This window comes from Onychostoma macrolepis, chromosome 22 (assembly GCF_012432095.1).
Source record: "Onychostoma macrolepis isolate SWU-2019 chromosome 22, ASM1243209v1, whole genome shotgun sequence".
Taxonomy (NCBI): Eukaryota; Metazoa; Chordata; class Actinopteri; order Cypriniformes; family Cyprinidae; genus Onychostoma; species Onychostoma macrolepis.
Window position 1 is genome coordinate 23,510,640 of NC_081176.1, and position 27,112 is coordinate 23,537,751.

The following is a 27,112-nucleotide window of genomic DNA, read 5'->3' on the forward strand; positions in this document are numbered from 1 at the left end:
AGCTTTACTTGTTTTAAACAAATATTTTCACTTGAGGTTATGGTTTGTAAAACTGGACTTGCTTGACGTAACTCCCACTATTCCTTATTATCATTACTAGGTTAATTTTGCTAGGTAAATTTACTAAAATCCAAACTCAAGTTTAAGATGGAAATTGGAAATGATTGGAAGTGAAGTGTAAAAAACGGACACAGCTATCTAAAGTGACCCCACTTGTAAACACACTGGATTTAATATAGGGAGTTTAGTGCATTTGCACAGATTCTTGTGGTTTCTCTATTGCTTAGTGTTGAGTGAAACCAGAGCAGTTTTCAGCTTGAAGTCAATATCACTGCTTCAATATAAAGCGCACTGGATTTATTAGTTACAGATTAGTTTATCCTTAGATTACACATTAAATAATAAGTCTTTGTTTGCTACATTATGGACAAAATTAAGCTTTATGTATTATTGATACAAGCAAAAAAAAAAAAAAAAGTGCTCAGTAAAGGCTTATATTTTCATAGTTACATTATTATTAGCTTAAATTACAAATTGATTGTGATTTCCCATTTTGTAAGTCACTGGATGAATGCATCTTCTAAATGAATAAATCAATTTGATAGATTTTAGTGTAGTTTACTTAATCCAAGAAAAGCACATTAATAGATGCTTTCTTTCCTTGTTTACACCTAAAAACACTGTTTAAAGCTGAAGCTGAAGAATGTTTGTAGTTAATCTCTAGATTCTACCAAACATGGTTTTCTCAGAACATGAAAGCATCTACAGTCTCATCAAAATGTTGTTGACATTCTTGGCCTTCTTCAACTTAAAAAAAAAAAAATGGGGGCTTGTCTTGGCTATGACTTTATCCCACATCAAACGGGATGTTTTTTCTTTTTTTCTTTTTTACAGCCAGTTAGTAAATGGTTTGTAAACTCTGGCTGGAGATGCAGGGTGAAAAAAAAAACTGGTGGTGGTGTATATTAAAGAGCAGTTATGAGGGCCACAGGTGCTCTCTCTCTGGAAAATATTTACCCAAAAGGCACAAATGTTAGCTGAAGACTGTTTATGCTATTAGGAACAAACTACTAGTTTGAATTTTACTTTTTTCAAAGTGTTGTGTGCTCTGTTTGTCTGTGGGGGTGTATCCGTTTGACATAAAATGAAGGGAAAATCGTTTTTACACATACTAAATTTTTGATGTAATGGGTTTGCTGAGAATATCTGGTAAAGTCAACACTGTGGATTTGTGTGTAAGTGTGTGTGAAATGAGCATCTCAGCTGTGAAACCATCTGTTGGAGTAATTTAGAAGTGAATTAAAATATGTCTTCACAGCACTCGTTGGCAAGGTCAGTGAGACTCAGGTCTTTGTTTAGATATAATATTCAGTCATGCTAATTAAGCCAAAGTCTACAACAAAAGGCCCCAAATCGTAACTGAGGTTAGCTATTTAGTTTACAGCTTAATTATTGTGTAGCTTGTACATTAGGTTATGTTGGGTTGGATGTTAGGTTATGTTAGCTATTATGTTATTGGTTACGTTGTGTCCAGTTATATGTTAGGTTAGTTTATATGTTATGTTATGGGATATATGTTTGATTATACTATGCTATTGTAGGTTGGATGTAAGTTTAGGTTAGGTTAGCTTATATGTGATAGGTTAGGTTGCATGTTATGTTAGGTTACTGTAGGTTGGATATTAGGTTAAGTTAGCTTAGCTTGAATGTAATAGGTTATATTTTAGGTTGGATGTTAGGTTAGGTTAGCTTATGTTATGTTGGGCTGCATATTATGTTAGGTTATATATGTTATGTTACTGTTGGCTGGATTTTAGGTTATGTTAGGTTAGCTTATGATATAGGTTATGTTAGGTTATATGTTAAGTTATGTTATGTTACTGTAGGTTGGATGTTAGGTTAGGTTATGTTATGTTGCATGTTACGTTAGGTTATATGTTAAAGTTATGTTATGTTACTGTAGGTTGGATCTTAGGTTAAGTTAGCTTAGCTTATATGTTTTAGGTTATATTTTAGGTTGGATGTTAGGTTATGTTATATTGTGTTAGGTTATACCAACAGAACATGGCATTTCATAAAATAACTTATACCAGCGGAATAACCTTGTAATATGTACCTAATTTGCTGTTAAATGTGTAAAATGTGCACAATAACACTCATCAGAAAAGTCTTTAAATGTGTGCATGGCAAAAACTTGTGTTTTGCAGTGTCCACAAGGCCTGAAGGAACTTAACTACTAACAGTTCTGGTTTAAAGCACAGGAAGTTATTACATCGCAAAGAAAACCAGCTGCTTCCAAACATTCATTTACCTAATATATGATGGTTGTAAACATTTTCAGCAGAGTCAAACATTACGAAGATTTCTGAGGCAACAGTTTTATACAGGAACATCAAACACACATAAATGCCACTAAATTTTGCAGTTTTGAAGTCTCATAACTGTTGTGTTTTTGGTAAATAAAATTGAGAAAACGGCTGCATGAGATGTGTGAATGTGAGCAGACAATGCACCCAGCTGGACTAAATCCCAGCTGTGTTTGAGCTTTTGTGTCTAGCTGGGCCGTTTTCCAGTAACCTCTTTTGTCACTGTTCTGTGACGAGTACAGGATTTGTCAGGGCATGAGGATTTTTTGATACGCTACTGTAGCGCATGTGATAAACATGCCAGGTGACTGAACATAACAGTCAGATTTGAGGGGCCAAGTCGCATTTTGGCTTCAGCTCTTGGAATCTGACCTGCTTTAGAAGAAAATCGGACAGGTCAGCATTTGGACGGGATACAAAAATACCCCCTACTGTATATCCAATCAGGGTCTTTGCGATCCATTCGCAGCTGGGACACAAGGCTGTGTGGGGGTGTGTGTGGATGAGGGGGTGGTAGATAGAAGACACAGGAATGCAGTCGACGCCGGTTTGCTCTTTGGCCTTTCAGAGGTAACCAAGCATATCCTCTTAAGCCTCCAGCCTCCCTGCCTCATTCCCTAACATAAAAGACTAAACCTTGGCTGAGTCGCAAAAGACAAGGAAAAAAAAAGAAAAAAAAAAAAAAGAGGCGGATGATTCGGGATCATCTTTTCCACTGTGCAATGGTCCATGGTTGTATCTGGAGACATCAGAAGCTCCATAACATTGTCCTACACTCTTTAAAATATAGGTTTCAGAGGGTGTTTTTTGTAGCGATGCAAAAGAAAAAGAACCTTTCGGGGGAACCATTTTTGCTTAGTGTGAAGAATATTTCATTCTAAAGAACTTTTTCCACTGTAAATAACCTTTTCTACAATGTAAAGATTCCATGGATGTTCTTCATGGTTCTATGGAAGTTCTTCATGTCTTTGCAAGCTTGTATAACTTTCTTCTCATGAGCACAAAAGATATTTGTAACCCTGGACCACAAAACCAGTCTTAAGTCAAAAACCGATTTTTATTGCGCATTCCAAGTAATATCAATCAAACTGCAGTTGGGTTGTTTTGATTAAGTAATAATAATTTAAACAAATACAGGTAATTTACAAAATTAAAGTTAATTGAAAGTATGTTTGTTTGTTTTTTTTACATAGTAAAGGTTTGTTTTATAGCAAAAGCAGACAACTCCAACAGTCGTATTTTGGCAAAAGCAGATAACTCCACATTTCATGTTTTAGAGTTTAAGAAAACACTAGTTTAATCTTTGTAATCTCCTCAGATGACAATGTAAATGCCTGACAAACGTTGTGATTCTAGACTGAATGGATGTGATTCCACGCAATACACAGAGGTTTTCCCTCACCATTGTAACACGCTGCTTTTGCAAGGCTCCGTGAAAATGTTTCAGCTTTTATTTTTATTTTTTGCCCTGAATAAGATATCACAGGTTCATCAAGTTCGTCGAAATTATCAATCCTCGATCGCTTTTAGTCAGCTTTGACGATACTCCTCTCAGCTAGCACGTCTTTTCAAAATGAAAGTAGCCTTGTCACCTGACCTGAATACAGCGCACTGATTCGCTAGAATGGACTTATCGACTTCTGTTCAAAAACAACAAGGGCGCTTGTCGGCTTCTGCAGTAAAACGTGAACTTGCGATGCCTTGAAAGTGGACAGTACCGGCTTTTTTGACAAAACGTGTTTAGGGTTCAGGTCACGCTATATGTGGAGAATAATGCACTTTTTTTTTTTTTTTTTAAAGTGCCGTTTATCGTTTTTGCAAATGAGCTCTTCATTTGTAGCAATAGCCAACAGTACATTGTATGGGTCAAAATTATCGATTTTTCTTTTATACCAAAAACCATTAATTTATTAAGTAAAGATCATGTTCCATGAAGATATTTTGTAAATTTCTACCATAAATATATCAAAATTATTTGTAACTTGTAATATTGCATTCATAAATACTTCATTTGGACAACTTTAAAGGCGATTTTCTCAGTATTTTTATTTTTTTTGCACCCTCAGATTCCAGATTTTCAGATAGTTGTATCTCAGCCAAATATTGTCCTATCATAACACACCATACATAAGTGGAAAGCTTATTTATTCAGCTTTTGACATTACAAATGTTTAAGCTGCTCTTACATACAACAAAAGCAAATAGTGACCAAAGGATGCTTCAAAAAGAATGATGAAGCACCATTCTATGTGATGCATGGAACTTGTTTGTTGTAAGTTTGTGTATTTAAGGACGTTTTGTTGAAAACTAAAGCTTTGGTATTCAGTCGTAATTAAATCGTAATCTGTTTGGACCTGGAAGTCTTGATGCTGATAGCCTTCGTGTGTTTTGTGATTTGTGGTGGCAAACTCCAGAAGACCCATGCGATTCTTGCTAATGTGTTTTTTTTCTGCGAATCATCAACATTGTCATCATTTTTGCAATGCGCAAGTTATTTTGTATAAACATAAAACAGAGTTCTTTTTTCGTCCAATATGTTGTTCCTAGTAATGATTAAAGAAACCGATGCCAATCCAAGATCTGCAGAACAGATTGAGGTCTGCAATTCATAAAGGCCCGAAAAATAACAGCTGACGGCTTCCGTGAACTTGTTTTGACATTTTTTCCTCCAATGATAAAGCAGAATTCATTGGAATTATGATTTAAACAGTCTCTGGTTTATTTATTCAAATTTGTAATCCCTTTCAGAGAAAAAAAGGAGCTTCCCTGCTGAAAAGACCAGTTCAGACCAGAATGAATTTCTATGCTTGTCCAAATTGGCTATACTATGTTCTTCAACACTATTTTATTTGATTTTTTTCAACAATTTCTATTATCTCTGATAATGATTTGTTTAAAGATGGTATTACACATATGGTGTGGTAATTTTCTTACATACAACTGCATTTATGAGACTTGATCTCGCAATTACAACTTAATTTGACATACTTGCAATGTAATTTCTCAATATTTGGGCTGTAAAACTCAAAAATGTGTTAAGAGAGTGCCTCCAAAGTTCATTTTTTCAAATGATTCTGTTCTGTTTCCCTTCACAAAAGCTCGGGCAACTGGACAAAGCTGCATCTGCTGCTCATACATATTTCCAGGCCAACCCTGAGCATGTGGAAATGGGAGAGGACCTGGAGCAGTACAAAGCCCAGAAAGGTGTAAAAGAGGAAGACTTTATTGACCGGGAATCCCGCCCACACCAGGTGAGTTACTGCCGACCCCAATTATGGCACTACTTAATGCTTCTTGAACCTTCACGGACACCCTACAAAGCCAGAACACCAAGTTCAGCAAAACAAAGTCCGTCTTTCTATTTACAGAAAACCTTCTTTGCTGGGGTGAAGCTCTACGACAAAGGCAACTATGAAGAGTCCGTGACGCTCTTTGAAGAGGCTCTGACTGAGTATTACCGTGCCGATATGGAGTGTCGGGCCCTCTGTGAAGGGCCGCAGCACTTCGAGGAGCAGAAACACGTCTTGTACAAATACAACCTCTACGAGCTAATCTCAGGTACAGATGCTTTCGTACTCAGAGCTTTTCTGCTTCCTCCTAATGTGTTAAAGCGATTATCTGTGGTCTTGAGAAGGGTCTGGGAATTTTCCGTTCTCAAGTGGTTCTTTGGGACTTTCTGTTGTGGATATCATGTTTCTGAGCTATTTGTGTTTCCAGAAATGGAGATCTTCCCGTTCTATGACCTCTATGTAAGTCATTTCTGAGTAGGCAAGAGACACAAATGTTTGACCTAAGTTTGAAGTACAATCTGTTATTGTTGTGAACTTGACAGGTAGTTCATGATAGTACAACAATGAACAGCTTCAAAGAGTGTGATATACGGCTGCCCTATACAGTGTTTTGAACATAAAACTTACAATTTGAAAAGCTTCTTTGGATCAAAGCTGAATCCACTTTTATGATTTATTATTTATCAATACAGAAGCTGCTCGTTTTTAACTTCAGCCTGTGAAGTTGCACGGGGACAACTAGCTTATGTCTGTTAAGCATTCATAACATGAGCCATGTTTTGTCTGGATTGCATTCCTGCTCAAAACCAGACTACTGTTTGAAATTCAGCAGGCCACACGAAGTCCAGCTAACCTAATTTTTAAAAAAGATAACCATTTAATGCTAATATGAAGTGACTATGTATATTTAATGCATTTAGTTTTAAATTAATGTTTAGTTTTTCAGTGTTTATTATACACACCTGTGATCGCACATCAAATTAATTCTATTTTAATTAGTGGCAAGTATGTTGCTTGGTGATCACAAACAGTCAACATTAAGGGATAATTTGTACTTAGCTGGTCATTTTCTCAAAATAAACCCAAACAAGCTGATCATTTTGTATCATCCTCACATATTCTAATGACTTATTGTTTAAAAGCGCTATCTTTCAAAAGTTTGGGAACAGTAGGGTATATTTTTAAATACATTTTTTTTTATAAATCAGTAAGGATGCAATAAATTGATCAAAAGTAACAGTAAAGAAAATATTTATATTTTCTAATAAACATTTTTTATTTTTTCAAATAATCCTGAAAGTGTATCATGGTTCCCACAAAAATATTAATCAGCACAACTATTTTCAAAACTGATAATAATAAGAAGTGTGAGCAGAAAAAAAAGCCAGCATATTAGAATTATTTCTAAAGAATCATGTGACACTGAAGACTGGAGTAATGATGCTGAAATTTCAGCTTTGATTATAGAAATAAATTACATTTTAAAATATATTTAAATACAGTAGTCAACACTTGAAGAGGATCAAAACCTTTCATCAAAGTTGTGCTAAAACCAAAACAATACCCGTTCTTGTCTTAGGACAGCTTTGAGTAACTTTTTTGATCCACTTCAAATGTTGACTACTGTAGAAAACAGCTATTTCAAACTAATGATATTTCACAATATTAATATTTTTACTGTATTTTTGATCAAATAATTACTGCACTGGTGTGCAAAGAGACTTCTTGCAAAACATAAAAAAAAAAAAACCTAAAGACACCATTGGTAGATTTCATTTACCACATATTTTCATTCACCATATTCATAGTTGTTGATACAGATCTCACAATGCTAGTTTTTAACTGCTTTCAGTTTAGGCTGTCACATTTCAGTAAAATTGCTGTAATAGTTGCATAATAGGCACCAAATAAAGCTAATATAACTAACTGACATCTTTTAGCCATGTGAAAGTCCATGTAAGTCAAACAGGGAGTCGTAATTCACTAACACTTATGTCATAACATCCCCCTAACATTTGCCTTCCAAAACAATGCATGCTATTTAGCTGCCATAATGGTTCTTAATTATTGCTGACAGCATTGTACTGATTAAGGAAGGATGTGAAAGACTGTTGCATGATTGACATCTGTTTATGGCCTAAATGTGAAGAATTGGCCAGTCGTGAGGGGACTTGCTCTTCACAGGAGTCATCAGTGTTTCTGACATTAGCTTCAGGGGGTTTTGTGCATGATGGCATGTCTCAGAGTTCAGCAAGGAATCCCTGGAAAATATTCAGAATGATGTCACTGACATGTTCTGTCCATTGGGTGTGTTTGTGCACATTAAAGGATCTGAGAGCGTATGTGTATATATGTTTTTGTTAGAATGGAGACATTGTTTAGGGATTGTGGGATTGGACACTTTTCGGTATGCATTGACATGAATCATTTTCTGCAGTATTAACAAAAGGTCTTTTAAAGCAGATGGGTTGGTCATCTTCATGATTTTCATGGTTTCTAGGCTATCATTGTTATGATTACAAAAGAAGTCAAGAGCTAGTTATATGCCTTTGTGAATACACAAATAGACTAACAGAAAAATTTCAACAAATAGCCTCTCCATCCCATAATACGCCTGTTAAACCCTCTTTTGATTGCAGCCCTTACTCGTATTTTTAATTTGTGAATCTGTTTGCACTTTCATGTGGGTTCAATCTGCCTACTACCCATCCACCACATCATGAAACCCTTTAAAGTGAGTTTAAAGTCTTCTCAGCTCTCTAATTTAATCTTCAACCTTGTCCGCATGAAATACACCAGCACCTCTGGTTGCACATCTTTGATTTGATCCCAGTTAGATGATCTCACTCCATGCGCTCTGGGAAAAGACATGGATCACATTTTTAACTACATCAACCAGAATTACAGTGTGTTATTAAGCCATAAGATCCCGCCACGATGCCCTGTTTCTGTTTTTCCACAAGTACACTCTTAAAAATAAAGGTTCCAAAGGTTTTGCAGCAATGCCATAGAAGAACTATTCTGAGTTCCCCAAATGACCTTTCAGTGAATAGTTCTTAGAAACATTACTATCTTAATTTTTAAAATTTTTATAATCTAAAGAACCTTTTCCCACTATAACCTTTTGTACAAAGAAATTGGTTGCAGATGAGCAGATGGTTCCATGCTTTCGAATCGCTCTTGCGGTACTTACAACAATCGATCGGAGCTGCACGAACAGCCAAAACCTGGTTATTTTAGGCAATTTAGAGAAGTGGCCGGGGAAGTGGCACGTCTGGTCACCTTAATGTAACATCCATTGAAAGTTTCATTAGATTATTAAATAGTCTTCACAATAAGAGAAAATAGTTTTCTTTAAGAACTATTAACTGAAAGGTTCTCTGAGAAACCAATATAGGCACTTTCACACTGCGTAGTTTTAAGACCTCAGTTCTAGGAAGTAGTCTGCAGGCATTTTCGTACCGGCAGCAGGAACTCTGAAGCGGCCGACAGTGACGTCTTTATTCGCAGCATTTACAAACATCAACAACCGGTGAGTGGAGGATACCGTGATCAAAGTTTTTGTTGTGTGTTGTCGGATTCTTGATAACAGAGATGGAGTGTAAATGCACAATTTACGCGAATTAAATCTCCTATGACAATTTGCAGTGTTACATGTAATCGAGGTTAAGAAAAGAAGACAACACTGCAGACAACAGGTTGCTAAATGCCATTATATTCATTATATTTTCCATGTTATTGGAGTAAATATTTTTACTCAGCTTTTTAAAAATGCCTGGTAGGCGGTGTTTTATATGCGTTTAGCCAATCAGCGTACACTTATGTCACCGGTAGTTCCAATATTTCTGGTTTAGACCCAACTCTGAAGTAGGAGCTAATTTAGTTCTTCCAAATAGAGTTCCTTGAACTAAAACTGTTCCTAGTTCCTGTGGTGCGAACATGCCAAAAAGTGTATCCAACAATACTGTAGCTCTAGGAACTATGAAAAGGTTCCTCCAGTCCGAAAGCCCCTAATAAAAAACCTTCATTTTTAAGAATGTAACATCAATGGAATCTTTCCATTACACAAAAGATTTTATAGTGGAAGAAGTTTCTTTAGAGTATTAAATGGTCTTCACAATAAGAAAAAATTATTCTCTTAAGAACTATTCACTGAAAGGTTCTCTGAGGAACCAAAATAGTTCTTCTATAGCATCACTACAAAACACCAATTCTTGAACCTTTGTTTTAATGAATGTAATGGTATAGGTCAAATTCAAACATCTGTTTGTGTTGTAACTTTTTCTGGTAACTGGTTCAAGATGGAGAATTGGAACTGGCTAGTGGCCCCAAGCTATTTTGAACTTGAGACCCCTCATCTAAATTATATTGAACTTTGTCTTCCAGATCATTACACACAGGTTCTTCACTGTCAGCACGAGTGTGTCCGAGACTTGGCCACGCGCCCCGGGCGCCTGTCGCCCGTGGAAAACTACCTGCCACTGCATTACGACTACCTGCAATTTGCCTATTTCCAAGGTAAACCTCCATAAATATCAAAACTAGCATGAAAGAACGTTCTCTCCTTCACAGTCTTGGAGTAAAAGTCTTTGGGCTTGATTTTGTATCTGACCCCAATTCTCTTCTTGGATCTTGGACTCAGGATAGAAGATATTGGCTACAACACAACTGACTTGCATCAGTCAAAATGTAGAATTGGTCAGTATTGGAAAGAAAATGTCAGCGGAAATTATAATCAGATTAAAAGCACCTTGAAAACAATTTAAAAATGACAAAACCTCATTAATCATGAAATTACTCGCTCTAAAGGAGAGGGAAATTCTGACAAATATTTCAGACTTGATTGATTTCTTCTTGGAAATGTCAAAGCAGAACTTTTCCTTCCACCCCAAGAAAAAGTGCTTGGATATGAGATATTTTTGTATTACTGCTTATTGTTCATAAAACGGCAAGTCATTCAGGTGTGTGTGCGAGTGCCGTCTCTGTAGCAAGTCTCAGAGCCGTGTGTTTCCACTCACTCACTCCTGTGGTGTTTGTTCCATTGTGGTCACTAGCCTGGAATGCAAATGTTTCCGAGCATGTGGGTCTCCAAAAGGAAATAAACGTGACTGTGGGAAAAGATGACTCCAAAAAATCAGACAGCCTCACAGGATGAATAATCTCCCAAGATGAGCCAAGAAACAGAGCCCTGGTGGCTTCATCAACACTGAATAGCTGTTTCTTTTCTCTATGTGTTCAGCTGGGAGGAATGAAGAGGCGTTGGAGTGTGGGTTGACCTACCTGTTGTTCCACGAAGGTGAAGAGTTCATGTCTGAGAATGTGGAGTATTACAGGGAGGTGCTGGGACATGATGGCCAGCCTCGTAAGGTGAGACATGGCAGTGCAAGATGCAGAAAACTTAAAAGAGGAAATTAAGTCATAGAGCGGAGCCCTGCAGACCTTCATGACTGTGTAAAGGTTAATAGGTGTCTTAAAATATCAGATATTTTGACCTTTTAATGGCAAGCCAAGGTTAGTTCAGGTTGTAAAATGTCATGTGGTGCCTAAAAGTATATTCATGAATAATTCATGTTCGTGTTCAGTTACTTGAAATAACACTGAATTATTTTTAACTGAAATAAAAAAAAACAAATGTAAAAATGTTTTTGAAAATAATGATTAAGATGTGTATGTTCAGCAAATCAATGTCAGTAAGTATCAGTGAGATACTATTATATATATATATATATATATATATATATATATATATATATATGTATGTATGTATAGTTTTTATTAATATTTTGAATTAGATTTAATATAAATTTTCTGTTTTCATTTTTAATTTTAAGTAAAGTTTTAGCAATTTTGTTGTGTATTTTGCATGGAAGCTTGTTTCGCCACTGAATAACAAAAGATTTTAAAAAGTAATTGCAACTTTTTTCTCACAATTTCTCATATTTTTCCCCTCAGAATTGTGTGATATAAACTTGCATTTGTGAGTAAGTAAAGTATGAATTGTGAGTTAAAAAGTACACACACACACACACACACACACACACACATATATATATATATATATATATATATATATATATATATATAATCCTGTGGTACAACCTGACTTACATTTTTTTGTAATTTTTATTAGTTTTGCTGTTTAATATGTCTATATAGTTTTTAATATTTATTTCAGTTTTAGCTATGCCCTGGAAACTGGCTGAAGATTTTATTTCAATTAAAGTTTATTTTATTTCAAGTAAAAAACTTCTTATTTCAGTAATTCAGTAATTTTCATACTTCATAATTCAGACAAGTAGCATATCTATTTAGTTTTAGTTAACTATAATAACCCTGACACTCACATGTATTCAAAATAAAAAATGGTATTTTTATGTGGTTGCACCACATGACATGTTTTAAATTAAGACAAAAATCTCAATCTGCTTTACTCAGATGTACATCACATGCAATAAAAAAAAAAACTGTTGTAACTTCCTTTACATCACAACATAATTCTTGAAAATGGTTTAATTTTTTTTTAAACTGTAAGAATACAAAGAGTTAATTTCTAAGAACACGGCACATTTTTATAAATAATTTTTCCTTTTCTTTATCTCGGACATTCATATTTCATTGAACCATTTTGACAGTCAAGATAGTGAAAATTTGCTTGATACTTACGAGCCATTGACCAACTGTTTATAGAGACATTTAATGTTCTCAAGGTAGTGTAGGTCGGTACTTTTTACAACACTATCTCAAGGTCTCAATTTATTGTTCTCAATCTAAAAGTCTCTTGAGATAGACCCAATTTACAAATTTTCCCTTTACTTGATGCTTGTCTTTAAAGTAACTAGCTACAGTCCCCATTCAGCAAGTTCAAGTTCATAAAGTTGATAGTTCTTGGGTCACCACTTGCAGCATTTCGACAGATCCAGATCTTCCCAGTCCATATCCATTATGAAATCCCTATAGTAGACCTGTTCCCTAAGTGCAGAATTTGGCAGGATGCCAGCATGCATAAACACACTGGAATAATCACGTGTTTAGTGGGTTTGGATTTCGAGATGTACAGTAGTGACTGCACGCACTCTTGAAACATCCCAAAGAGTCTTTCGCTGGAAAGCCTGGAAGCTATTAGCACTGTAAAAGCCACATGATTTTGGTAAGTCAAGAGCCAGAGGGCTTGTATACGTCTTTCACTGCAAGATCCCTCAGTTCTTAGCTCATAACAACCAAGTACATTCTTTTCCACCCCATTGCAGAGTGTTTCCATCTATCTGGCTTGCTGCCACATCTGATTGCCCGATTTCTAGTTCCTCTGGGACCTTGTTAACCCACTGCTGAGAAACTGTGCTGACAGCATAGTCTTCTCGAAAAGGGAGCTGAGTAAAAAGATGTTCACCGAAACACCGCAAAGCTCCCTGAAACAATTTGAGAACTGTTTGCATTCGAAGAACACGAAGCCACACATGCTACCAATGTGACTCTTCCCCCAAAAAGGGCACCAAGGCTGCCATTTCATGTGGTCTCGACCACACTTAGCTCCAGTTATAATAATTTGCTTTAAATGAGTGCCAGAGACTACTAATAAAAAGTCCTGGAGAAAGCCAAGAGAAATCGCACAGGTTGTGGAATGGGGTTTGATTTTAGACTGAGACTACGTCATGCATCCCTAAGGTCACTTTTTATTTTGTCGGGTCATAGACAAGATGTTTTAGGAGGCCATAATCTATAACCTATGGCCTGTAGGAAATATAATCAGTCTCACTATGTTTTTTATGCCTCAGGAAGCTGAACAGTACCTAAGGCGGCACAAACAGGAGTTAGACCTGCTCCTCATCGGCAGCAGCAATCTTGGAGTGCCCTATATTGAAGGGGTAAGATCACAAAACAAGCCAGAAATGGTTTTCTAAAGCTCAAGTCTGTCATTTTTTCTTTCTATGTCTTTTTAAGAAGGCCATTGATCTAGTGGATCATTACCTATTAGTAGATAAGATGCATGCAGTTGTTTTTTCTCAAAATTCTTTATTGTTGTTTAATTCTTATTTACATAACAAACCAATGTGTGGTTATCCAAGGGAAACAATCCGATTTATTTATTCAAGAAAGAGGTGTACCACAGGGCTCAATAATGGGTCCTCTTCTTTTTTTCTGTTTTTATTAATGATCTTCACCTAGTTCTTTCACTCTGTTCTGTTCATCTTTATGCTGACAATACTGTCATTTGTATTTCAAATCCCCACTTAACTCAAATTCAAAATGTACTCCAATCAGATTTTAATGCTTTGCAAGAATGGCTGCATTCTAATAATTTACTACTTAATAAAGATAAATCTCATACCATGATCTTTGGTACAAAGCATATGTTTAAACTAAAATCTAATAATCTAACAATAATGTGTAATGATGGCACATATTTGCATCAAATTAAATACCTGGGCTTGTGACTGGATCCTGAACTTTCTTTTAAACCTCCTATTGAATATACAGGTGCATCTCAATAAATTAGAATGTCATGGAAAAGTTAATTTATTTCAGTAATTCAACTCAAATTGTGACACTCGTGTATTAAATAAATTAAATGCACACAGACTGAAGTAGTTTCCTGTAGCTCAAATAGTAGAGCATGGCACTAGCAATGCCAAGATCATGGGTTCGATTCCCAGGGAAAGCAAGAGCTGATCAAATGTAAAAACTGTAACTTGAATACAATGTAAATCGCTTTGGATAAAAGCGTCTGCTAAATGTAAATGTAAAAATGTAGTTTAAGTCTTTGGTTCTTTTAATTGTGATGATTTTGGTTAACAAAAACCCACCAATTCACTATCTCAACAAAGTAGAATATGGTGACATGCCAATCAGCTAATCAACTCAAAACACCTTCAAAGGTTTCCTGAGCCTTCAAAATGGTCTCTCAGTTTGGTTCACTAGGCTACACAATCATGGGGAAGACTGCTGATCTGACAGTTGTCCAGAAGACAATCATTGACACCCTTCACAAGGAGGGTAAGCCACAAACATTCATTGCTAAAGAAGCTGGCTGATCACAGAGTGCTGTATCCAAGCATGTTAACAGAAAGTTGAGTGGAAGGAAAAAGTGTGGAAGAAAAAGATGCACAACCGAGAGAACCGCAGCCTTATGAGGATTGTCAAGCAAAATCGATTCAAGAATTTGGGTGAACCTCACAAGGAATGGACTGAGGCTGGGGTCAAGGCATCAAGAGCCACCACACACGTGTCAAAGAATTTGGCTACAGTTGTCGTATTCCTCTTGTTAAGCCTCTCCTGAACCACAGACAATGTCAGAGGCGTCTTACCTGGGCTAAGGAGAAGAAGAACTGGACTGTTGCCCAGTGGTCCAAAGTCCTCTTTTCAGATGAGAGCAAGTTTTGTATTTCATTGGGAAACCAAGGTCCTAGAGTCTGGAGGAAGGGTGGAGAAGCTCATAGCCCAAGTTGCTTGAAGTCCAGTGTTAAGTTTCCACATTCTGTGATGATTTGGGGTGCAATGTCATCTGCTGGTGTTGGTACATTGTGTTTTTTGAAAGCCAAAGTCACTGCACCCGTTTACCAAGAAAGTTTGGAGCACTTCATGCTTCCTTCTGCTGACCAGCTTTTTAAAGATGCTGATTTCATTTTCCAGCAGGACTTGGCACCTGCCCACACTGCCAAAAGCACCAAACGTTGGTTAAATGACCATGGTGTTGGTGTTCTTGACTGGCCAGCAAACTCACCAGACCTGAACCCCATAGAGAATCTATGGGGTATTGTCAAGAGGAAAATGAGGAACAAGAGACCAAAAAATGCAGATGAGCTGAAGGCCACTGTCAAAGAAACCTGGGCTTCCATACCACCTCAGCAGTGCCCCAAACTGATCACCTCCATGCCACGCCAAATTGAGGCAGTAATTAAAGCAAAAGGAGCCCCTACCAAGTATTGAGTACATATACAGTAAATGAACATACTTTCCAGAAGGCCAACAATTCACTAAAAATGTTTTTTTTTTATTATTGGTCTTACGAAGTATTCAAATTTGTTTATATAGTGAATTGGTGTGTTTTTGTTAAATGTGAGCCAAAATCATCACAATTAAAATAACCAAAGACTTAAACTACTTCAGTCTGTGCGCACTGAATTTATTTAATACACGAGTTTAACAATTTGAGTTGAATTACTGAAATAAATGAACTTTTCCACGACATTCAAATTTATTGAGATGCACCTGTATACTTAGTAATATTAATTTTGGAACCAGAGTATTGTATTAGTCTTAAAATTGTTTTACTTTTAACTTTTGGAAAAAAAAAAGAAAAACTTGCTTTGCAACTTATATTACAATTTTTGGACTACGCTGATATAGTTTATCAGAATACAACTAAAACTAATATTTTGCCTCTTACTACAGCCTATAATAAATTGTGTAGATTTGTCATTGGATGTTCATTTGATACACACCATTGCATTATGTATGATTTACTTAAATGGTCTCCACTCAATATTAGAAAGCATATAGGTTCGCAATAATACATTTTAATTATCCTAAGTGTTTGCATCAGTATTTGATATTATATTCTTCTTCATATAACTTAAAACATTCAGCACATTTTATTTATTTATTTTTTTTTTCTTACTCCTTTAGTTAAGAATGTTTTCTGGGAAAAAGCATTTAGGTATAAGGCTGCTGCAGATTGGAATAATCCACCTTTAAATGTATGATCTTTTACATTTTATGTTTAAAAGTGGTTTGTTTTCTTGTTTTTAAACTTATTGCAATTGCTTTAGAATGAAATATCTATGTTTATATTAATGTAGGGTTTGCTTTGTAAATGTACGAGGAATCAAATATCATCAAATAGTTCACATCTACCATGTAGACATTGGGAATGAGTCATAACATGAATTTGGAAATGTTTCAGTCTTGAAACAGCTGTGACAGGGAACAGGTGCTCCTGTAAGATTTGAGATTAAACAACCAGCCTAGATCGCCCCCTTGTGGTGGGATCATCAAACAAGGCCAAATATCATAAAGGCATAGCTCTTCATAAGTATAGTTTTTAATGTATGCTTCTAATTGTTGTTTCCCCTCAGCACTACTGGAGCAGTTCGGGCGGTAGAGAAGATGCTAACAGGTAGGCGTTTTCATTAATATAATAAAGCATAATAATAATGTTCAGAGCTTATGTCTTGAATGTGTCTCTTTAGGATTCCTTCTGGTACCGATGGCTGGATGGACTATGTGCCAATATCAGCAAAGAGAAATCTCACAATGTCTGCGTTACAAGAGCTGCGAGAAGGTGATATACTGTTTCTGACTTTTAAATAGCCTTAAAATATTGTAATAGACGAGATACAAAACCAACTTGAACAAAATGCAAGAGGGACCAAAATAGGTGAAAAGTTACATTTATAATCCACCCAAACATGAAAATCCTATCATTATCTGTTTTATGAAGCTCTTTTCCATACCATGCCACATCACAGAGATGCTACAAAAAATGGCAGAACTGTTACACTGAATACTGTAGAAACAATATAGTGGTTCAGCACATTAGTAATATTTCCATTAGTATTCCACAAATACAAAGTTTTACCCTATGTATTGGATATTAAATGTAAGTTTGTGGTTGTGTACGTGTGTATGTGTGTATAGGAGGTCCATTGCTGTATGAGAATGTACGGCTTGTACAAAACTCTGACACCCTGAATGGAAGCCAGAGGGTGCTTTTTGATGATGTCATCAGTGAGGACGAGTGCTCTGAGCTCAAACATCTGGCATACGTGAGAGTCTAACTTCTGTTATGCCATTCTCAGAGTATAAAACTAATCAGTTCATGTTATATAGAATTTTATTTCATTTTCTGTCAGATATGCTATAACTTACAGTTAAGTACTTTGACTGATCGGGTTGTTATATCAATATTTCTTTGTCACAGACTGTCACTGCTGCTGGTGACGGCTACAAGGGGAAAATGTCTCCCCACACACCAAATGAGAAATTCGAAGGGGCGACAGTATTGAAAACGCTGAAGGTAAGACCTACGTTTTTAAGACTGACTGAATAGTGCGACACAAATCCAATATTAAAATAAAGTGTTAGCATTTTGCTAAGCTAACAGCATGAAAAATGTGTAACACACAAATATTGGGTAAATTGGTCCAGTTTGATTTAATATTTCTTACCAGTATTTTAAAAATTTTTAAGATTTATGTACTTTTTGATTGGACAAAGTCATGAGTAATTAAACAGTAATGAATATTATAACATTAATGATTAATTATTTGTCGATGCTGATAGTCTTGTGGGCAGTGCACAGACATAAAACGTTGTTGCACTATGGGCATCCCAAGTTTGAATCCTGGCTCGAGGACCTTTTCCTATCCCGCCCCCTCTCTCTCCCACTTCGCTTCCTGTCTCCTCTACTCTGTTCTATCACAAAAAGCAATAATGGAAAAAATAAATCTTAAAAAAAAAAAAAAAGAATTAATTATTCATTATTTATCTTTGCAGTATGGCTACGATGGACGTGTTCCTTTAAAAAGTGCCCGCCTCTTTTATGATGTCAGTGAGAAGGCCAGGCGGATAATTGAGTCATACTTCATGCTAAACTCTACTCTGCATTTCTCATACACACATCTAGTGTGTAGGACCGCCATATCTGGTACGTCACTTCAGCTCTCAGTTTCAACCTCAAATTAAACCACATTTTGATTACTTAAGTCAGAATATACTACACATAATGCTGCATCATGAGGTATGTATATACTTGCTCTAGTAGTCTACATTTGAAGGGGATCAAAACCTTTCATCAATGTTGTCCTAAAACCAAAATAATACCCGTTCTTGTCTTAGGACAACTTTGATTAACTTTTTGATCCACTCCACACACACACACACACACACACACACACACATATATACTGTATGTATGTATATATATATATATATATATATATATATACATATATATATATATATATATATATACTGTATAAAACCTGAATTCCGGAAATGTTGGGATGTTTTTTTTTTTTATTTGAATAAAATAAACTAAAAGAATTTCAAATCACATGAGCCAACATTTTATTAACAATAGAACATAAATGTTTAAACTGAGAAATTGTAAAATTGTATGCACAAAATGAGCTCATTTCAAATTTGATGCCTGCTACACGTCTCAAAATAGTTGGGACGGGGCATATTTACCATGGTGTAGCATCTCCTCTTCTTTTCAAAACAGTTTGAAGATGTCTGGGCATCAAGGTTATGAGTTTCTGGAGTTTTGATTTTGGAATTTGGTCCCATTCTTGCCTGATATAGGTTTCCAGCTGCTGAAGAGTTTGTGGTCGTCTTTGACGTATTTTTCGTTTAATGATGCCCCAAATGTTCTCTATAGATGAAAGATCTGGACTGCAGGCAAGTCAATTCAGCACCCGGACTCTTCTGCTACGAAGCCATGCTGTTGTAATAGCTGCAGTATGTGGTTTTGCATTGTCCTGCTGAAATACACAAGGCCTTCCCTGAAATAGACCTCGTCTGGCGGAGAGCATATGTTGCTCTAAAACCTTTATATACCTTTCAGCATTCATAGTGCTTTCCAAAACATGCAAGCTGCCCATACTGTATGTGCTTATGCACCCCCATACCATGAGAGATGCTGGCTTTTGAACTGAACGCTGATAACACTCTGGAAGGTCTCCCTCCTCTTTAGCCCGAAGGATACGGCGTCCGTGATTTCCAACAAGAATGTCAAATTTGGACTCGTCTGACCATAGAAGACCTTTCCACTTTGAAACAGTCCATTTTAAACGACGGCGCTTTTGAACCATGTTCGCATATGGCTTCCATTTTGCATGACAGAGCTTTAGTTGTCATCTGCAGATGGCACAACGGATTGTGTTTACTGACAGTGGTTTCTGGAAGTATTCCTGGGCCCATTTAGTAATGTCAATGACAGAATCATGCCGATGAGTGATGCAGTGTCATCTGAGGGCCCGAAGACCACGGGCATCCAACAAAGGTCTTCGGCTTTGTTCTTTACGCACAGAGATTTCTCCAGTTTCTCTGAATCTTTTGATGATGTTATGCACTGTAGATGATGAGATTTGCAAAGCCTTTGCAATTTGACATTGAGGAACGTTGTTTTTAAAGTATTCCACAATCTTTTTTACACACTCTTTCACAGATTGGAGAGCCTTTGCCCATCTTTACTTCTGAGAGACTCTGCCTCCCTAAGACATCCCTTTTATAGCTAATCATGTTACAGACCTGATGTCAAGTAACTTTTAAAAATGTATTGCTTTTTCAGCCCTTTGTTGCCCCCGTGCCAACTTTTTTGAGACTTGTAGCAGGCATCAAATTTAAAATGAGCTCATTTAGTGGATGAAAGTGTAATATATATAATTTAACAATATATATTATGTAGAAATATGACACAAATATTTAACATCATATATATATATATATATTTATTTATGATACATAAATATTAAGTTAATTATTAAATATTAATGTTTAATTCATCAATATATTTATATAATATTACATCTATATAATATATTGCCTCATATATGTTTCATATATATTTTTTTCTTTTTTAATAATGTTTCATTTATATATTTTATCAGGTCAGCAGGACCACAGAAACGACCTCAGTCACCCAATACATGCTGACAACTGTCTTCTGGACCCAGAAGCGAATGAGTGCTGGAAAGAGCCACCCGCTTACACCTACCGAGACTACAGGTAAGAAGTAAAGTGTTAAAACCACTTCAAAACCCTCTTGAGTACTCAAAATAGCTGTAACTCAAACTAAATGTGAGCCTGGTTAGGTATCATTGTTAGTCACTAAAAAAGTTTTCCACAAAGCAATTCATTTGAATTATATTTCTTCTCTCTTTTTTTCGGTCATTCAGTGCCCTGCTGTATTTGAATGGCGATTTTGATGGCGGAGAATTCATCTTTACAGAAATGGACGCCAAGACTGTCACTGTAAGGAAAAATGACTGTCGTTTTGCTCATCTGTCATCTCAGGCAGAGTTTGGCATTTAAGCACTCTGTTTTTCTGTCGCAGGCCTCAGTGAAGCCCAGATGCGGGCGGATGGTGGGGTTTTCGTCTGGCGGTGAGAATCCACACGGTGTGCGAGCGGTCACTAGGGGGCAGCGGTGTGCTGTTGCGCTCTGGTTCACTTTAGACCCCCTCTACAGGGAGCTGGTGAGGAAACGTGTTTGTCTGTCATAGAGAGCACTCAGTCTTTGTTTAGGTTTTAGTAATGCCAGTGACATATTAACATGGTGACATGTTTGTATTTATGTCACTAAAATTCTGTCTACTTGGAAAATGTAATTTAAGAGGAAGCGGAATTTTCCATAGTACATTAAGCACAAGTCTTGAGCCACATATGGCCACCTGTAAAGAAGTGTTATACCCACCAGTGAAGTGTTGTCAAACCGCAAAACCACTTCCTGTTCTCACAATTCACTAAAATGATGCCCATCTTGTTTATATACACTATGTGCACGTTTCTAAGGCCTTTGACCTGGAGTATTTCGATACACATCTCAGTGAACCCTGACCACGTTAAATGAATGAATACCTGTGCTGTACCTGGTATGACTTGTACACTGTTATAGGGGTCATATTATAATTTATTTATTTTTTTATCTTTTGAAATAAACAGGGCGTTGTATTATTAAAACTTCTATAAGAGCACAAAACCTCCTCCTTAGTCAAAAAGACCATTTATGCAAACTGAAAAAATGGCTTGTAAAATACAGACTTCTGATATCTAAAACCTACAAAAAATAAAATGCCTGAACATCAGTGGTTCCCAGTTGCGGTCAGGTTATAAGGAGGAAGTAAGATGTTCTGCACTTCTAAAGGAACTAAGTGTTCAGACAGATCGGGTTTTTGTTTTTTTGTTTGTTAATTTGTTTTTGTTTTTTTGTGACATATACTCCCTCGAATTTTGAAGACAAGGATTTGGTTTGCTTCCAAGATAAAGGTTTTTATAGTAATAATTTAAAATGTTTAAATTTAAAACTTTTAACCTTTTTTACAGATTGAATTATGACAAAAAAGCCTACTATTAGTATATTTGTAATAAGACAATGAAATTGAAACACCTGGTTTTAGACCACTAAAATGCATTAGTATGGTGCAGGGCCTCATTTTGCTGCCAATACAGCATCAGTTCATCTTGAGAATGACAAATACAAGTCCTGAGTCATTTCTCCTGCAGAACATTGGCCAGGTGCTGGTGGAGGAAAACATTTCATCCTCTAAAACACCCCACAGTGGCTCAATAAAATTCAGATCTGGTGACTGTGCAGGCCTTGGGAGATGTTCAGAGTCACTGTTGTGTTTATCAAACCACTGTCACCAGTCTTGCTGTGCGTATTGGTGTATTATCATCATGATGCAGGACACCACCTCCAGGGTGCAATGTTTGTACCATTGGACGCACATTAGGGGAGTAACGGTACACGTATTCATACCAAAAACGGTTCTTTCGGTTCAGTTTGCATATGTCCTGAACAAATCATTACATTTTTTTCAGGAAATTCAAACAATAAATGGTGTTTTGATGCTCTTTGATGTGGCATGACATATCGCTGTATAAACGCTCCGGTTCAAACGGCAGCGCAGTCTTTTAGTTACTAGTTTTAACGCAAAATAAACATGAATGAACATCTCATGCCTCATGCAATCACTCAATTAGTGTTTCAACCATGGAAAGTTGTCAATAAAACAACTTGTAAACAGAATGTCATGTAGCATTTCATTTACCTCAGGCATGTCATCGGTGTCTTCAACTCATTAGTTCGCTTGAGAAATTAAGTCTAGAGAAGAGCATTTCGCCTAAAGCATTTTTAGACTATATACTCATTATACTTTACTTGTTAGTGATGTCTTAAAGTGGAAATGAAGCAGTCAGTCAAGTTTAAATTATTTAGGAAAATAACTTCCATTTTAATAAAAAAATATACATATAACAAACATGATTAACGTAACCATTTTAAAGAAAAAAGGTTATTTTGTTATAGCTTTTGGAGCAAGGGCGTTGCCATCTTGCAGTACCACAGCGTGTGACGTCACGGGGTTGGTTCGCTCCGATGGCCAGTGTAGTATGCTTGTTTTGAAATGGAGGAAGATGACCTTGAAAGCACCGTTGAGTCCATAATAAATGCAATTGCCTATGCATTTGAGTCGATACCGCGATGGGACCGAGCAGTGTTAGGGGTTGGAGAAGTTTTGAACCTGCTGGTCTGGTTTGGCGTAAAGTGCGGATAGGAAACAAAACTCATTTACATGGATACTCCTCAAGACTGTCATTCCGACGTGCTTTTGTGTGCATTTGCTGATGAAGGCGTGAAAGAAAGCTCAATTTGGTACTCACGTGCTGTCTGAGCCGAGCTGTGGCTTTTTGTGTGTATGCGGCGCCTCCGGCGCAAACAGAAATGATCTATCACAACGCGTGAGTACCGCATTTAAATCTCTTTCAGAAAAGGTCTATCACAGCGTGTAAGTACCACATTGAAATCTGTTTCATGCTGTCTCATGCTTGAATGGCTTAAAACACTCTAATATTTAAACGGACAAGGCTTTTAAAACACGTGAGAATGATAAACTTTATTGAGGAAGCTGGCCTCATCATTCAGATAGGTGATTGGTTAAACACTAAGGCCTGTTAACAGCAGGAAAGCTAATTGTATTCGCAGGTGAACATAAAATATGATACATACAACTGGTGAACCAGTCAATGTGATGCATATGTCTGAATAGTCTGAATAACAATAAAATGAAGCGTTTACATCAAGTTGCGCCTCGCATTATGAAAACAATGTTTGGGATACCGCAATCAAAACTTAGCATATAGACAGTTTGATGTTGAATATTCATCCAAATGATGGTGAAAACCAAATTATTTGTGTGTTAAAATAACATTTGTGCGTTCAAAATGTAAAGAAATGCTTATATTACTACACTGGCCATCGGAGCCAACCAACCCTGTGGCGTCACACGCTGTGGTACTGCAAGATGGCGGCGCCATTGCTCCAAAAGCAAAACAACCTTTTTTCTTTAAAATGGTTACATTAATCATGTTCGCTATATATTTTTTAATCTAAGTGGAAATCACTTTACTAAATAATGTAAACTTAACTGACTGCTTCACTTCCACTTTAATTATTTAGGCCTAATGTACATTGAATAAATAAATCTGTTATGAAACAAGTTATGACAGCCACTGTGTAAATGATTATATTTTTAGTAGTGCTGTCAAATGATTAATCGCGATTAATCACATCCAAAATAAAAGTTTTTGTGTACATAATATGTGTGTGTGTGCTGTGTATATTTATTATCTATATATAAATACACACTCATACAGTATATATTTTGAAAATATTTACATGTATTTACATGTACATATTTATATTTATATAATTTATATTATATATAAATATATTTAATATTCAAATGTAACATACTTTTCTTAAATATATATACGTGAACGTTTGTGTATTTATATATACAAAATAAATATACACAGCACACACACATGTATTATGTAAACAAAAACTTTTATTTTGTATGCGATTAATCGTTTGACAGCGCTAATTTTTTGTCATATTTCAACATCAAATAGAAACGTTATAATTTAGAAGTTAGTTTAACTGCTTTATGTGCAATTTACACGTTTGCATACAATTTTTTTTTAAAGTTCAGTGTTGATTATTATATATATTTAAAAATAAATAGTAAATAAATTTAGCTTAAGTTTGGGCTCTGTTGTTAATTGTAATCTTATATAGTAATGTTAAAGGACTCCCTAGTTTAGAGCAGAGGCTGAGGTAAAACATTTTTTATTTTTTATTTTATATATATTTTTTTTTTTCAAGAAAGAGCAATTTGTTCAGTAAACCACTGTTTTGATGTATAAAAAAGATGATGTTTGATGTTTTTTCCCCTACTGTACCAAAACCATACTAAACCATGCCATCAAAACCGAGGTACCACCATGTTTGTGTACCGTTACACATGTAGCACACCCCAGAATGGTTTGGTAGTGTTGCCTGTCTAGCACCAGTAGTGGGCCTAGGATGTGCAACAATATTGCTGCCAAAACCAACCATGCAACAGTCCAGGTGGTAAGCCTCTTTGGGGTTTCTCCATATCGTAACTCCCACAGATGTGACAAAGAGAGTGAAAGTGGGCTCATCAGAGAACATTACGTTTCACATTATCCACAGTCCAAAATTTGCACTGGGACCACTGAAACTGACTTTTGCCATTGGCACAAGCGACCAAATGTTTGGCTACAGCAGCCCGACCATGAATATTGACTCTGTGGAGCTCCTGACGAGTCGAGGTGCACACTTAATTCTGCAGTGAGTTGGGGAGCTGTGGTTTTGTTTTTAGGATACAATCTAGGTCACATCCCTTTCAGATAGCTTCCTCTTACGTCAACTGTTACTCCTGAAGGATGTGGTTTATCCTTTGTGGTAGTATGCCAACATTACCCTGGAAACTGTGGCTCTCGATACACCACAAAAAAGTGCTGTCCTGGTTACAGATGCGCCAGCCAGACACACACCAACAATTTGTCCTTTTTTGAATCTGATATGTCTGCCATTATGTTGTGTGGGTTGAAATATGTGATCGCTATGCTAATTGAACCTTCATACTCTGGTTTCACTGATGGAATGTGAAAACAGTGAAGATCGACCACCAGATACTCATTCAAAAATGTAGTGAAGTAGAGAATAAAAGTTGCAAATGTCTTTGATACTCAGTAAAACTACAGAGTATCCAAGAAGATACTCACGTACAGTAATTAATTACATTTACTCAAATACTTTACACTTCTGGTGATGTGCTAAAATATGATGAAATATGCATTTTCAATCTAATTGCAGGAGAGGCTTCAAGCTGATGAGGTGATGCAAGCCCTTGATAGTCAGCACATGTGGGAGAACGACCTGCATATAAACCCAAAAGACGAGTTATAGTCCATCAACCAATGGAAGAGAAAGCACAGGGTTCACGTCATTACTTATTTATTGAATGATCAGAATGATTTTATTTTTTTACTGTGTGACATTTTGTTTCTGTTTGTGAGAATTTTATTGTTGTTGTTATTATTATGTGTGCATGTAAAATCTCAGTTCACAATTGATCATCTCAAAATTATTCCATGGTATTTCTATTCTGGTAAAAAAAAACTGAGTTTTCATGATCCCTTTTCTGTTGTAATATCCTGTTTACAGCAAATTGCGGAAGTAAAATGGGTCTTTTATGTTGACTTTAAAAGAAACAGGGAACATAATTTAAATTTCTATCAAGGAAAGTATGGTTTGACTTTGGTTTTATTGAATGAAACGCATTTATACCACCAAAGAGTGAATTGACACTGTACAACAGCATATATCCATAGCTTTTTAGATGTGTTTTATATTCAAGTTGATTTAACTAGACATAATCCAAGTTACCTATCGAAACAGACTATGAAAAATGAGGATTTGCACAGTTATATACTTACTGTATATTCTTCTGTGATATTAACATACAGTAGCTATCAGTTGTTTTAATGGTGGACTGTGGTTTCCTTCACATTGTGACACCGCAGTGCTTTCAGATGAGTTAATTTATACTGTTTACAAATGAACTGACTCGAGCTATGCTGTAGTTTGATCGTAGACTGCTATAACAGCAAGCGTCAGCATTTGATATTAGGAACCTTTTTAATAAAAGATGCTATTTGTTCCTGTTTCAAGGAATTTGAACTTAAATGTGGCATATTAATTGTCCTTTCCTTTCAAATTCATTGACTCGTGTTACATATCTCTCTGTGGGTAGTTGAAATGTGCTTTGCACACTTGCCTCAGCTCTTGTCGAATTTGAACAAGGACGACAGCCACTTTTTCTCACTGATATTTAATTACATGAGTATTTAAGTCTGCTTTTACTGTATGTAATGCACAATGATGTTTGCGATATGTATTTTAAATTAAAGACTTTATTATTCTTATTTGTGTCCTTTATTTGCACCTAACGTTTGTATAGGCTACATTAAGTTTGTGATATCAGTCAGCATAACAGACTGTTGTACAGCTAGAATAACTGGATACTTAGCACATTCAAGTTACAATATTATTCTGAACTGTGCCCAACTTGGACATGAATCAACTGTGCAGTACAATCTTTCTTCTTTTAGTTACAGGTAAGTGAGATTTATGCTATTTTAAAAACACAGTTTGATAAGAACATATAATAATGTATCATGTAGAAAGTGAAATATTTCGGGGCTAGCTTTATCTCAGTAACAAAAAAAGTCAACAAAAGTCTGATTATACTTGTTTTTCTTGCTAGTTTTACGCATTTAGATGTTAAAAATACTCAAATTATTTTTGTAAATATTGCTCTTTAAACTAAAATTCACAGGCATTACCCGTATGCATTGCATTCCCTGA

General features: G+C 36.1%; 1 protein-coding gene across 1 annotated transcript in view; it reads left to right on the forward strand.

The window, feature by feature from the left end:
- Nucleotides 1-26,670, forward strand: part of p3h2 (prolyl 3-hydroxylase 2) — a 56,775-nt gene extending 30,105 nt beyond the window's left edge. Inside the window, exons 2-15 of the mRNA XM_058760066.1 lie at nt 5,465-5,617; nt 5,735-5,924; nt 10,043-10,174; nt 10,896-11,023; nt 13,429-13,518; nt 16,729-16,769; nt 16,843-16,934; nt 17,291-17,418; nt 17,574-17,669; nt 18,149-18,299; nt 20,266-20,383; nt 20,554-20,629; nt 20,712-20,852; nt 25,559-26,670. Coding sequence (XP_058616049.1) covers nt 5,465-5,617; nt 5,735-5,924; nt 10,043-10,174; nt 10,896-11,023; nt 13,429-13,518; nt 16,729-16,769; nt 16,843-16,934; nt 17,291-17,418; nt 17,574-17,669; nt 18,149-18,299; nt 20,266-20,383; nt 20,554-20,629; nt 20,712-20,852; nt 25,559-25,651 — 1,629 coding nt within the window. The 3' untranslated portion in view covers nt 25,652-26,670. The remainder of the gene's footprint in view (nt 1-5,464; nt 5,618-5,734; nt 5,925-10,042; nt 10,175-10,895; nt 11,024-13,428; nt 13,519-16,728; nt 16,770-16,842; nt 16,935-17,290; nt 17,419-17,573; nt 17,670-18,148; nt 18,300-20,265; nt 20,384-20,553; nt 20,630-20,711; nt 20,853-25,558) is intronic.
- Nucleotides 26,671-27,112: the final 442 nt, after the last annotated feature.